The sequence below is a fragment of the Schistocerca cancellata genome, chromosome 4, assembly GCF_023864275.1.
Source record: "Schistocerca cancellata isolate TAMUIC-IGC-003103 chromosome 4, iqSchCanc2.1, whole genome shotgun sequence".
Lineage (NCBI taxonomy): Eukaryota > Metazoa > Arthropoda > Insecta > Orthoptera > Acrididae > Schistocerca > Schistocerca cancellata.
In genome coordinates this window covers 755,659,327-755,671,659 of record NC_064629.1, presented here as the reverse complement: position 1 = coordinate 755,671,659, position 12,333 = coordinate 755,659,327, and the positions used below count along the sequence as shown (strand labels likewise).

At 38.0% G+C, this 12,333-nt stretch overlaps 1 protein-coding gene across 3 annotated transcripts in view; it reads left to right on the top strand.

Moving 5' to 3' along the window:
- Nucleotides 1-12,333, top strand: part of LOC126184515 (tyrosine-protein phosphatase 99A-like) — a 472,724-nt gene that overhangs the window by 445,615 nt on the left and 14,776 nt on the right. For all 3 annotated transcript variants that reach the window (XM_049926908.1, XM_049926907.1, XM_049926909.1), the window contains 4 exons: nt 2,289-2,457; nt 2,928-3,055; nt 8,783-9,054; nt 9,492-9,627. In XM_049926908.1, the coding sequence (XP_049782865.1) occupies nt 2,289-2,457; nt 2,928-3,055; nt 8,783-9,054; nt 9,492-9,627 (705 nt within the window). The remainder of the gene's footprint in view (nt 1-2,288; nt 2,458-2,927; nt 3,056-8,782; nt 9,055-9,491; nt 9,628-12,333) is intronic.

The following is a 12,333-nucleotide window of genomic DNA, read 5'->3' as shown; positions in this document are numbered from 1 at the left end:
ACTCAAACTTTTTTAGGTTGGAAGTTTGTTATAAAATTTAATCCAAAACTACTCCCTACTGCATGGTATCAAATTTTATAACATACTTGCAAAGAATTCAAAAATTTCCAGCCGTTTTGAAATGGTTTTGAAGGAGTTATCCACTTATTACCATTACACATAGCCACACCTTTTCAACATTTTATGAAAGATCTTTATCCAGATCTGACTGTGGAATTTTTCAAGGTTTCATGTATAATCTACTCATAGATCTGCATCTACAAGTATACTTACACTGATGAGCCAAAATGCAATGACCACTGCCCACTGTGAGGTTGTATGCTGCCTGGTGGCACTGAGGGCACATTACATGGTAAGCGAAGTATACGAGTGGAGCGAGATAAATGGGCAACCATTCTAGCAACAATAAGTGGCAAAATGCAGAAATCTGTCAACTTAAGCAATTTTGACAAAAGCCAGATTGTTGTGGCCCAGTGCTTGGGAGTGAGCATCTCAGAAACAGTGAAACTGGTCAGCTGTTTGCATGCTACTGTTGTGAGCATCTATGGAAAGCAGTTGGAGCATGCTGAAATCACAAGTAGGTGGCAAGAAGTTGGACGTCCATACCTCATCACAGAACATAGGGTTTTGAGGCTTGCCTGCTCTCTGAAGCTGGATAGATGGTGATCTGTGGCAGATCTGATGACAGAGTATGGTGCTGACACAAGCACAAGTGTTTTCTAGTGCACCATTCACAGCACAGCATTGAACATGGTGTTCTGCAGCAGAGAATCCCTATGTGTTCCCATGTTGACCCGACAACATCATAAATTATGATTATAGTGGGCACAGTCTCATTGAGATCGGACCACGGATCAATGGAATCATGTCAGCTGGTCAGATGACTCCCATTTATTGTTAAACCAGTGGGAGCAGTATTATGTTATGGGGGACATTCACCTGGGCCTCCATGGGACCTGCAATAGTAATTGAAAGCTCCATGACAGCTGTGGGCTATGTGAATATTATTAGGGAACACCTGTAACCCCTTATGCTTGATGCCTTCCTCAACAGCGATGGCATCTCCCAGTAGGATAACTGTCCTTGTCACAAGGCCAGAATTGTGCTGCAATGGTTTGAGGAGTATGTTAGTTAACTCACATTGATGTCTTGGCCATCAAATTTGGCTTAACTGAATCTGATGAAACTCAACTGGGATGATACCGGGTGCTAATTCAGCACCCATAAACCAATCATCTGTAAATTATGGGAAGTGTATGACCTGTGCATAGGCACCTGCTGCCAAAAACCTCTGGAAACCTATCAAATACTTGTAAAATCCATGGCATTCAGAATCACTGCTGAATTACATTCTAGAAGTAGATCAACATGCTTTTAAGTAAGTTGCCATAATGTTTTGGCTCATCAGTGTATATTCTGCAGCTCACCTTATGGTTAGTGGCTGAAGGCACATTATATATCATTTTATTTTCATCTCTCTTCTTCCATTCACAAACTGTATGTGAGAAGAACAACAATTCACAAACTGTGAATTACCTTGAATGTCTGATTTTACCATAATGGCTACTTAGTGAGAGACTCATAGGAAAAATTAACATGTTTGGTAACTTCACTACCACAGGTGATGATTGAATGGATCTGTGATGCCCTTACCCTGACTAAATGAACTTCTGATTAAATACAGAGTTGTTGTTTGAATTTTCAGTTTTTCTACATTAATTTCTTCATGGGAAGGGTCACAAGCTGAAATACGACACTGAAGAACTCGTCAAACAAAGTTTTGTTAGCTATCTACTTCGTGATAGCACTTCATTTCTGTTTAATTCTTCTTCTTGCAACAAGTTTTATGTTGTTTTCCTGCCATAAATTACTCTGAATTTGTACCCTTGGTACTTTATTCCGCTGCTCCCATTAATTGACTGCAAATGGTGTACTCAAACAGTGGTAGCTTGTTTCTCCTAACCAGAAGTTAGCACTAATTTCACAAATAATAATGTATGTCCCATTGCAGAGACATGTATGTTTATTAACTTTTGTGTATCCATTTCTCTGTATTCTTTATTGAACCAGGGGTGCTTACCCTGTAGAAGAGAGCTTACCCTGAAGCTGCTGTAAAGTAATTATTTTTATGTACTCCTGTAAGTGTTTTTACTTAAATTCCTTCCTTATTTTTTTCTATGCTACCAACTGGCATGGCTTTCAGTCATAATATTAAAAAAATTTATGATAATGGTTATTGTAACTATAGCACATTGACTTTGCCATCATACACTGTTTATTTTTTACAGCTTATCACATCCTTTCAACCCAAAGATTTCAACTTAGTTTCTGCAAATAAACCATGCAACCATTTTAAAAACAGAAGCTGTATTTTACCAATTGAAAGTTCAAGAGTACACCTGACACCAAAACCAGGCGTCGATGGCAGTGATTACGTTAATGCTACATGGATTCAGGGTAAGACTGTAGAAGTTGCATAATGTTTTCCCCACTTTTTTCCATTTCGAAAATTTATGAATGAATTAACATCATTATCATCATCATCATCATCCTATCCTTTCCTATTGACTTATTGAGTTGAATTTCTCTGTATCTATCTTCAAGCCTTTCTTATCTTTCAGTTTTCATCCCATTGATGCTTGATGTATTTGATCACTGTGTAACTGTGTTGTAATCAATAATGCCATGAAACTTTTGTTCAGCTATGGTATAAAGTTGTTTGTTTGGAAGCTGCAACAGGAATGAGATGTAACCTACAATGAAAGTTACTCCACAGATGTTGAATATTTCTTACTGCACTGAAAGTATTAATTTATTTTCCAACAATGTTATAATTATTTGCTATTATTTTTTAGTATACTTTAAAAAACTGTAAGAGATTGTTCATGGAAAATCTATAATTATCTGAACATGCAATTTCTTTCCAGGTTTTCATAAACTGCATGAATTTATCATTACTCAGCATCCAATGCCACATACAGTTCACGACTTCTGGCAGATGGTTTGGGATCACAATGCACAAACTATTGTAATGTTGTCTTATATAGATGGACAGGTAAAAATTAAAAAAAATAAATAAACTGAACTTTGTTTAAGAGTAATCCAGTAAAGTACATTCATAATATTAGAGGCAGATTTGCATGTATTGTGAGGTTCATGAATGTTTTCTCTTATTATACTTCTTCTGCAGAGCAATGCAACTTAGTAAGCTTCCAGTAAACAATTATTTAGTATATATTTGTGTGTGAGATGTGCTCAAATGAAACCAAACTTTTGTAACAGTACACTGATGAATGCAGTGAATATCTTCAAAGAGTAACTGGCTTGTGGTGAAACCATGTCATGTGACATGTAACACTGTAATTACTGACCTCCAAGTTGTAAATGTGTATCAGAATTTTGCAAAGTTTTTAGCAATGTGGAAATAAAAGTAACTGATTAGGGATCATTTTTTTAAAAAATGTCACTTATATATTAACATCCAGCTAAGTCATCTTACAATCTTCAGGCTGATTACATTAAATTGTAACTGTTTTTCCTTTTCTTCATCCCTTATTCCTTCCTTTGTCCCTTCCCAGGCTTATTCAAATACAAGGAATATAAGAGGTAATGTTAGCCATACAGAGAGTCTGCAATACCAGAAGCAGAAATAAGCTCACTGTATGCACAAAATTGATTTGAAATTTAACTCCTTTTCACCTTCACTTATATGGAATACAAAGCTATCTTCCCTTTGTCACATGTCAAATGAACAGGTCTGGACAATTTAATGCTTGTTGGAAGTATGATAGTTTCTAGCTTTGATATATATGTCATATGATAATATAACAGGAATCATTTCTTTACTGCACAGTATTAATCAATTCTCTACTGTTAATAGCCATACAAACAGGTATTTAGATTCTGAAGAAACTGGGCAGATGCCAATCTGAGTGAATCCAAAAACTTTGACAATTTTCACACAAAAGTGTAATAATTGATAGACCTTGAAAAATACTTAAAGAGAAACCATCTGAAATTCCACCAAACTGCATCAAATGGCTAGTTTATTCAGCAAGGAAAAAACAGACAACTAGCAACAGTGCAAAGTAAAATTACTCAAAAACATTTCTCCAAGTAGAAACAAAGGGAACATTGATGTATAATGAGGGGTGCAGATAAGTGATGAAATCATGACATTGTGAACACAGAAGAAAATGTCATTTCTGTGGTGTTAAGGACACTGAGATTGGAGGAGTGAATGACAAAATCTGATGGCAGCCTACTCCTCTGGAATAGTACCAAAGATCATCAGAGTTTCGTTCTCAATCATACAAATAAATTAGCATTTTAAGAGGCATACTCCATTTCTTGCAAAACTGCAGAGAGATTTGAGATTTGACATAGGGGATTTGGTACATAGTATGGTGGTCAGGAACTATGTGGCACAACTCTCTTTACTTCTCAGTTGCATTTGCACAGCATGCCATATGGAATTTTAATTGTTTGAAATGAAGTCAAAGCTCACACTGAAAAATTCCGGAATTGCTATAATTGTCTTTTACAGGTATGAAACGCTATCTAGAACTCCATAATCTTTCAAATCTCACAATTATTCAAAATTAAAAGATTTTTACCTCCTGCCCAGTAAGTCTCGCCTGACTTTGAATTCTCGGCGACTTTTTTGAACTCTCCCTCTTTGCTAAACCTTCCCAGTCCATGCGGTTCTAGGCACTACAGTCTGGAACCGAGCGACTGCTACGGTCGCAGGTTCGAATCCTGCCTCAGGCATGGATGTGTGTGATGTCCTTAGGTTAGTTAGGTTTAAGTAGTTCTAAGTTCTAGGTGACTGATGACCTCAGAAGTTAAGTCGCATAGTGCTCAGAGCCATTTGAACCTTGCCAGTCCTTTTCCTTCATCCCTCTTCCTTCTCCTTCAACCTTTCTGCCAGAAGAAGGAGCCACTGGCTCCAAAAGCTTGCACATTTCTTTAACCTTTATATGTGTTTTCTCCTGCCACCACTTTTTTTATAGATCTATCCAGTTACTTCTATAATCTGCAAGCCACTTAACAGTGTGTAGTAGGGAGTGCTTTGTGGTGTATCAGTCTCACTCCCCCCCTTTTCCCGTTCCGCTCATGAATGGTTCACAAGAAGAATGATTGTTGGAATCTCTCTAATTTTATTCTCATGGTCTTTTTGTGAGAGTTACACATTATGAAACAATACAGGGTGAACATTAATAAAACTGACAAACTGCAGGGATGGATTCCTGACAGGAAATGGAGGGAAAAAGGTCCAATGAACACGTGTCCAGAAATGCATCATTGCTAGAGTAGAAGGCACTGTCAATTGAAAGTTTCTCTGATCATGTGCTGTGTCTGTAGCCCACAGATCACAATTATGCACATTTATGATGCCAGTTCTGGTAAAGGTTGCTTTGTTGGTAAAGAGGACTGATGACACAAAGCCCATAATTGTGATGGTCTGGTGAACAAACTATCGAAAAAGTCCTTCCTGTAGAGGGAAATCCGCTCCTGATAATCCTTGCACTCTTTGCAGATGATAGGGATAGTAGCAGTTGTCATGCAGGATATATGTAATTGTAATTTGGCTGACACTATGTTGGCAGGCCACTTGCGTGGAGCATGTACTAGCATTCTTCTGAATATCCTGTAGAACCCAGTCCTCCAAATCTGGTGTACACACACAGTCTGCCACTTCCCTGCACATTCATCCATCTGGAAGGACTCATGATGACACATATTCCCAAAAAGGGCTTGAAATGTTGTGTAACATGGTTGATATCTGTGAGTGTACTTGCTGTGGTACAGCCGTGCTGCCTCTTGACCATTTCCATCTGCACGGCCATGCACAATCACCATCTTAGCTTGTTACTGACATGAATACCGTACCATTTTGCTGCTTATAGTGCAATGTGTCAATCAAACAGTCTGCAACACACAAGGAACATGCGGCATGTGGTCAGAGGAGCTTCCATTTGTCAGTACCATCTACTGTGGCAATGATGCATTTCTGGACACGTGTTCATAGGATCTTTTTTCCTCCATTTTCAATCATAAGTCTGTCCCTGCAGTTTATTCATTTTATTAATGTTCACCCTGTATACTGGATGACTCTTCTAGGAATGTGCGCTCTGGAAACTTTAGCAGTAATCCACACCATGACACAGAACACCTCCCTCGCAATGTCTGCTGTTGGAGTTGGCTGAGAATTTGTGTGTCACTTTAGTGGTTACTAAATGAACCTTTAATGAAACATGCTGCTCTTCTTTGCATCTTCTCTATTTCCTCCGTAAATCGTATCTGGTACAGATCCCAGACTACTGAGCAATATTCAAGTATTGATCAAATGAGGGCTTTGTAAGTTAATTCCTTTGTTGATGGACTACATCACCTGAGCATTCTTCTAATGGATCTCATTTTAGTATCTGCCTTACCTACAATTAATTTTATATGGCTGCTCCACTTTAAATCATTCCATAACATACTTCTAGATATTTTATGGGAGTAACTGCTTCTACGACAATGCTCTGAGCCACACTGTTCTCGTCATGCAAGATTTTCATGCCAGGAATGTCATACAGCCCTGACCTGGCATCACCAGACTTCTTTCTGTTTCTAAGGATAAAGAGAAGCTTGAATGGACAGCATTATGGGTCATTGGAGGGGAGAAAACAGAGTTCAGTGCACCACCTTAAGGTACTTCCCAATGATGATTTACCGGAGTCCTAGGTAAACTAGGTGAAGTATCAGTGATCTGCAGATGCAGAAGAAATAAACTTTAAAGATTTTAAGTTTTTTTGTTAAAAGGCAATAAATCTCTTTAAGAAAATTATTCCTGAAACTTTTGGAACAGACCCTGTAGATACCTCTGCTTAAAAAGAATGCAAATGGAGAGAACTGTCTACTCAGCAGCCAGAGTTAATGCCAACTCTCAATTTCATACATAAGTGACTTGTCAAGATACTTAGAGATAATACTACAGGGTGACAGTTACTGAACTATATGAAATAAACGTAAATTAGTTACAAACAAAGGCATTCACACACTTTATTCAACATGTTTACATCACTACAGATATTCGGATTTAGGTTATGAAATGTTTGATATATCTGCCATCACTGGCGATGATGTGGTGCAGACAAATAGCGAAATTCTGCGTGACCCGCTGAAGTGTCAGAACATCAATACTGTCAATGACCTCTTGAATGGCTGGTTTCAGCTCAGCAATGGTTTTGGGAATATTTTTGTACACCTTGTCTTTGATACAGCCCCAAAAAAAGTAGTCACATGTTTTCAGATCCGGAGAAAAAGGTGTCTAATCAAGGCCCATGCTAGTGGCCTCTGGGTACCCCGGAGCCAGAATGCAGATCTCAAAGTGCTCCTCCAGCACATCAAATATTCTTCTGAACTGATGGGGTCAAGCTACATCTTGCATGAACCACAGATTGTCAAAATCAGGGTCACTTTGGATAAAGAAGATGAAGTCATATTTTAAAACCTTCACATACCGTTTGGTAGTCGCTGTGTTGTCAAGAAATATCGCACTGATTTTTCCATGACTGGACATTGCACACTACACAGTTTCCCATTTAGGGTGAAGAGACTTTTTGATCATGAAATGTGGATTATCAGTCCCCCAGATGTACCAGCTGTTCCAATTTTTGTATTTGACAAACCCATCCAAATGAAAGTGGGCTTTGTCACTAAATCAAACCATACTAATTCCCATCATGCCCTGCAGCCAACCGTGCAGTTTGAACATCCTATTGCAAACTGTTCAGGTCCGCAGCTCGTGGTCTCACAGTCACATTCTTGCTTCCCGAGCAGGGGGTCCCAGGTTTGATTCCTGGCAGGGTCAGGGAGTTTCACCTGCCTCAAGATGACCGGGTGTTTGTGTTGTCCTCATCATTTCATCATCATTCATGAAAGTGGCGAGATTGGGCTGTGCAAAGGTTGGGAATATCTATGAGCACTGGTAACAGTGCAGTTGAGTGCCCCACACACCAAATATCATCATCATCATCATCATCATCAAAATCAAACTGTTCAAAAGTTATGATGATTTTATTGCCTATAGTTCAGTAAGTGTATCTTCTCAGATTGCTTCACCCAAGAGCATCATACCACAGCTTGTACCTCCCTTAATCAAAGGAATGCAAAAATAATAGAGAAATAAGTGCTGAATGCAACTGAAAAATGATGGAAGATAACCAATAGAGGAAAGACCACTAGACCTGATGGGATACCAGTTAGATTCCATATCAAATTTGTGGAAGATGAAGAACCTCTTTCAGAAATAGTTTGTCCTAGGTATTTCCAAAACTTATCTATACTATAACAATACATTTAAAAAAATTGTTTTGTACCAAAGCATACTGACAATCATTTACTCATACTATCTGTAAATGAGAAGAAAGGTATGAAAATAATTTTGCTGTGTTATTTGTCCTCCTCCAACCACTGGAACATAGTTTTTGAAGAGCAAATGTAAGTGTGGGTGAAAAATAATGAAGATGAAAGATGATTTAGTTGGAAAAGCTATCAAAAAAGAGATGAAACTATTCCAAAGTAGGATGTTGATAAACATTTTATGGTGTGTATTTCTATCAGAAAAAACTTGTTCTAGTGTCAATGCATTTCAGTAATTTCACAATATTTAATCTGCTCAAGCACTGTGACTAAAAGTAAATGCAACATTTTAAAAACTGTATCTTTTTTCCCTGCAGTAGTGAGAATGAGTGTTATTAACTGTTTCTTCCTCCATCTGTGTTGGTTCTAGGACTTTGGAATTTTCTGGCCTATAGAAAATGAAGAAATTGATTGTGAAAATTTCAAAGTGAAGTATGTGGACACTGCAGAAAATGAGACCTGTATGACAATGAATGTTGTACTACAGTCACTCCAAGATGACTATGAACTTACAACACGAATTATTCAGTGTCCAAATTGGCCTCATAACTGCAGTCCAGTCAGTACAGTTTTTCAACTTATCATGCTGGTACAGGAACTGCATTTGCGATTTCAGAATGGACCTGTTGTTATTGTAGACAGGTATGCAACCATTGTAACACTGTGCTTTATTACTCAAGACTTTCTGTGGTGTAATAGATAAATCTGCTTTTATGTTGTAATATAACCAGTTTTTTTTTTGAGGCAGTGTCTCTCTGTCACTTGTTTTCTTTAATGTAATAGAATACTGTAATTTCACCTTTTCTGCAGTTCTATAGCTTACTTTGTCTCTGTGGTGTCTCAAAACTGACATAAAAATTAAATGCCATTTGAAATTCCAAATGAGAAAAAAGGGAATTAAACAATTAAAAATTGATGAAGATAGGCAAAATATTTTAGTAGTCAACAATACAAATCAGGATGTAAAATATGCCTGCATAGAAATTGTAATGTAATATTTAAATCATTTTAAAATATGTAAAAATAGGTGACTATGCTCCAAAGAAATAAAATAATATATTGTTTCTGGTTTCTCTCAGGTATGGAGGAACAGAGGCTGCTACCTTCTGTTGCTTGATGACTATGTTCAAACAACTCAAATTTGAAAGCTCTGCAGATCTTTATATGTATGCAAAATTGTATCATAACAAACGTCCTGGAATTTGGAGAAGCAAGGTATGTGTGCTATTTTTTATACAACAGTGTTTTTATCTGAATACTGTTATTCAGTAAAAGTTCAGATACTGCACTGACACTTACCATAACACAGATATTCATTTTTTGATTTATCACTCTGCATATATCCTGGCATTATAAATTTTCTTTGGGTGATCTTTTCATGTTCTTTCTCAGCTGTACTAACATGTTGAAGTTCCAAAATAAAATTCATCTTTTTATACAAAATAGGCTTTAGGTAGAAAGTGGATGTGAAGAGAGAAGCAGTGATGAAGTAATAGCAGGTATGCTGAAAGATGTGAAAAGAGTGGGTAGTGACACTCTTCTGATAAAGACTACATCATTAAAAATAAATAAAGCTAGTGACACTTTCATTGTATTATAACTGCTCAGAACTTTCAAGTTCTATAAGAGAGTTGTGATATCACAATGTAGATGTGAAAGAGTCACAAGAAGAGTAGTTGTGAGGAGGGAAAAGGAAGTAACTGGCATTTTGGAGAAAACAGCAGCATTCATCTTAAAACAACATACGTCCATTACGGGAATACACAAAGATGACATATATCTAAATACATATATGCCTTTTGAGGTTCAATAATGCATACTAAATTTAACGTGGTGTTTCAAATGCCAGAGACATGGCTTTTTACTGTTTCATTTATAGAACATTAAGGTACTTCCTTGGGAATTTCTTCTCCTTGAGGATTTTAATACCCAACACACTGTTTGCCCCCCCCCCCCCTCCTCCCTCCCCCCTGACCCCTCCCACTATGCTTGCTCCACGTGCCAAGAATTTGAGAACATCACTCTGCCTGATAAGTTCAGACAATCAGGAGAAAACGTAGCATTCTTCCTACTAATTCACATTTTATATACAAAGAAGTACTTTATCATTTTATTCAAAAGAATGATGTCTCCCCAGGGAAGAATTGGAAGTATTAATCGTTTAATGGTATATCATTTGGGTATAAAGTCCTGTTGAGTGCTCTTTGCAAGTGAGCAATTTCTTTATTTTTCTTTTTGTTCTTCAGTGATTCAGCCACATGTCATCAGCTTCAACTGATGCTCAAAAAGTTGGAGAAATGAGTGTAGAATACTGGGTTCAAGTTTTCTGCAGATTGACTTGTGGGCATCTATTTTAATCATTCACACAAGGCTTTTTTCCATACCTGACTTGCCGATAAGAGGACTCCTCTAGCTTTTAAGAATTTGGTGAGTTCCTGTGTCTTATCCAAGACAACAGGTGTATTGGCTGCCACATTTGAGATACCTTAAAGCAAGATCGGTGAATCCACTTGACACACTGAAATGCTTTACATTGTCTAACAGGAACTATACTTCCTTGAGAATGAGTTTCTAGCATTATTGCAAGAGCTTCCTTTAATTTCTAGCATGAGAGTGGCCCTGCACATTCTAATCATCAGGTGACGTGTCCTCTAAACCTAACATTCCACGGAAGATGGGCCACTGAGGTCCCTTAACCTTACCCCTTAAGATGTTACCTGTGGGGCGGTTGAAAGGTGAAGTTAACAAAGAAAAAGTAAACATGAGACACAAATTTATCATTTGGTGTTGCCAAGAGAGTTAGAAAGTGCATTGATGTAGGAAGGGGAATTTATGAAAAGCAACTTTGAACTTAATCATTTTGCTTTGCGCAACACCTTCCATGAGTATTTGTAAGTGTTACATTCTAACAACTCTCTATGACCAATAACAGTTGGACATATATTACATGGAATGTTTTATTTGAATTAGTCTATAATGCCACCAGCTAAAATATTTGATTCTTCCTGAAATAGCCTAACATAAACTACCCAATACAAGGTACTTTAATTTTTTATTTTATTTCCAGACTAGTGTCAGGAACATCTTCAGTGCCATTTTATATGTACTGTTTTCTTTAGCACATGCCCAAGACAATTGTTGATAACATTAATGTTGTTTGTAAGTTGGTTGGTTGTGGGGAAGGGACCAAACAGCGAGGTCATCAGTCCCATCGGATTAGGGAAGGATGGGGAAGGAAGTCAGCAATGCCCTTTCAAAGGAACCATCCTGGCATTTGCCCGAAGTGATTTAGGGAAATCACGGAAAACCTAAATCAGAATGGCCGGACGAGGGTTTGAACCGCTGTCCTCCGAAATGCAAGTGCAGTGTGCTAACCACTATGCCACCTCGCTCGGTCGTTGGTTGTAAGTGTAAGCTTCTGCAGACATTGTCACTGTCAATAAAATTCTTCAGGGTACATGACTGGATTATCAATATATAAAATTCCTGAATGTTTTGACCACTGTTGCAAATGGCCTTCCTCAGGGTGTTTTGCTTACTGCTGAATGAGAAAAAACTGACGGGGTGCAGAGGATTGCGGGGGGGGGGGGGGGGGGGGGGGGGGAGCTGTTGGCTGTCAGTTATTGGTCAAGCCAATTTTATGAAGTAGAGATGAAACAAGAGATGTATTCGGTCAACAAAAGATGCAGTCGACAAGGTACTTACTGCTGGAGTCTACGAAATCGGCAGCGAGTGTGGACCGGTGTATTTAGATGAGATGGAGCAACTGATTAGCACACAGATATCAGATCTTGAGAGATTCATACACCTAAGCCAACGCCACAAGTCATTGCTGGCAGAGCATTGGATGAGTCAGAAAACAGGTTACATTTCGAGAAGCCTATGTAATGGCAAAACAGCCTCTTATCTCAAGGAAGAAGG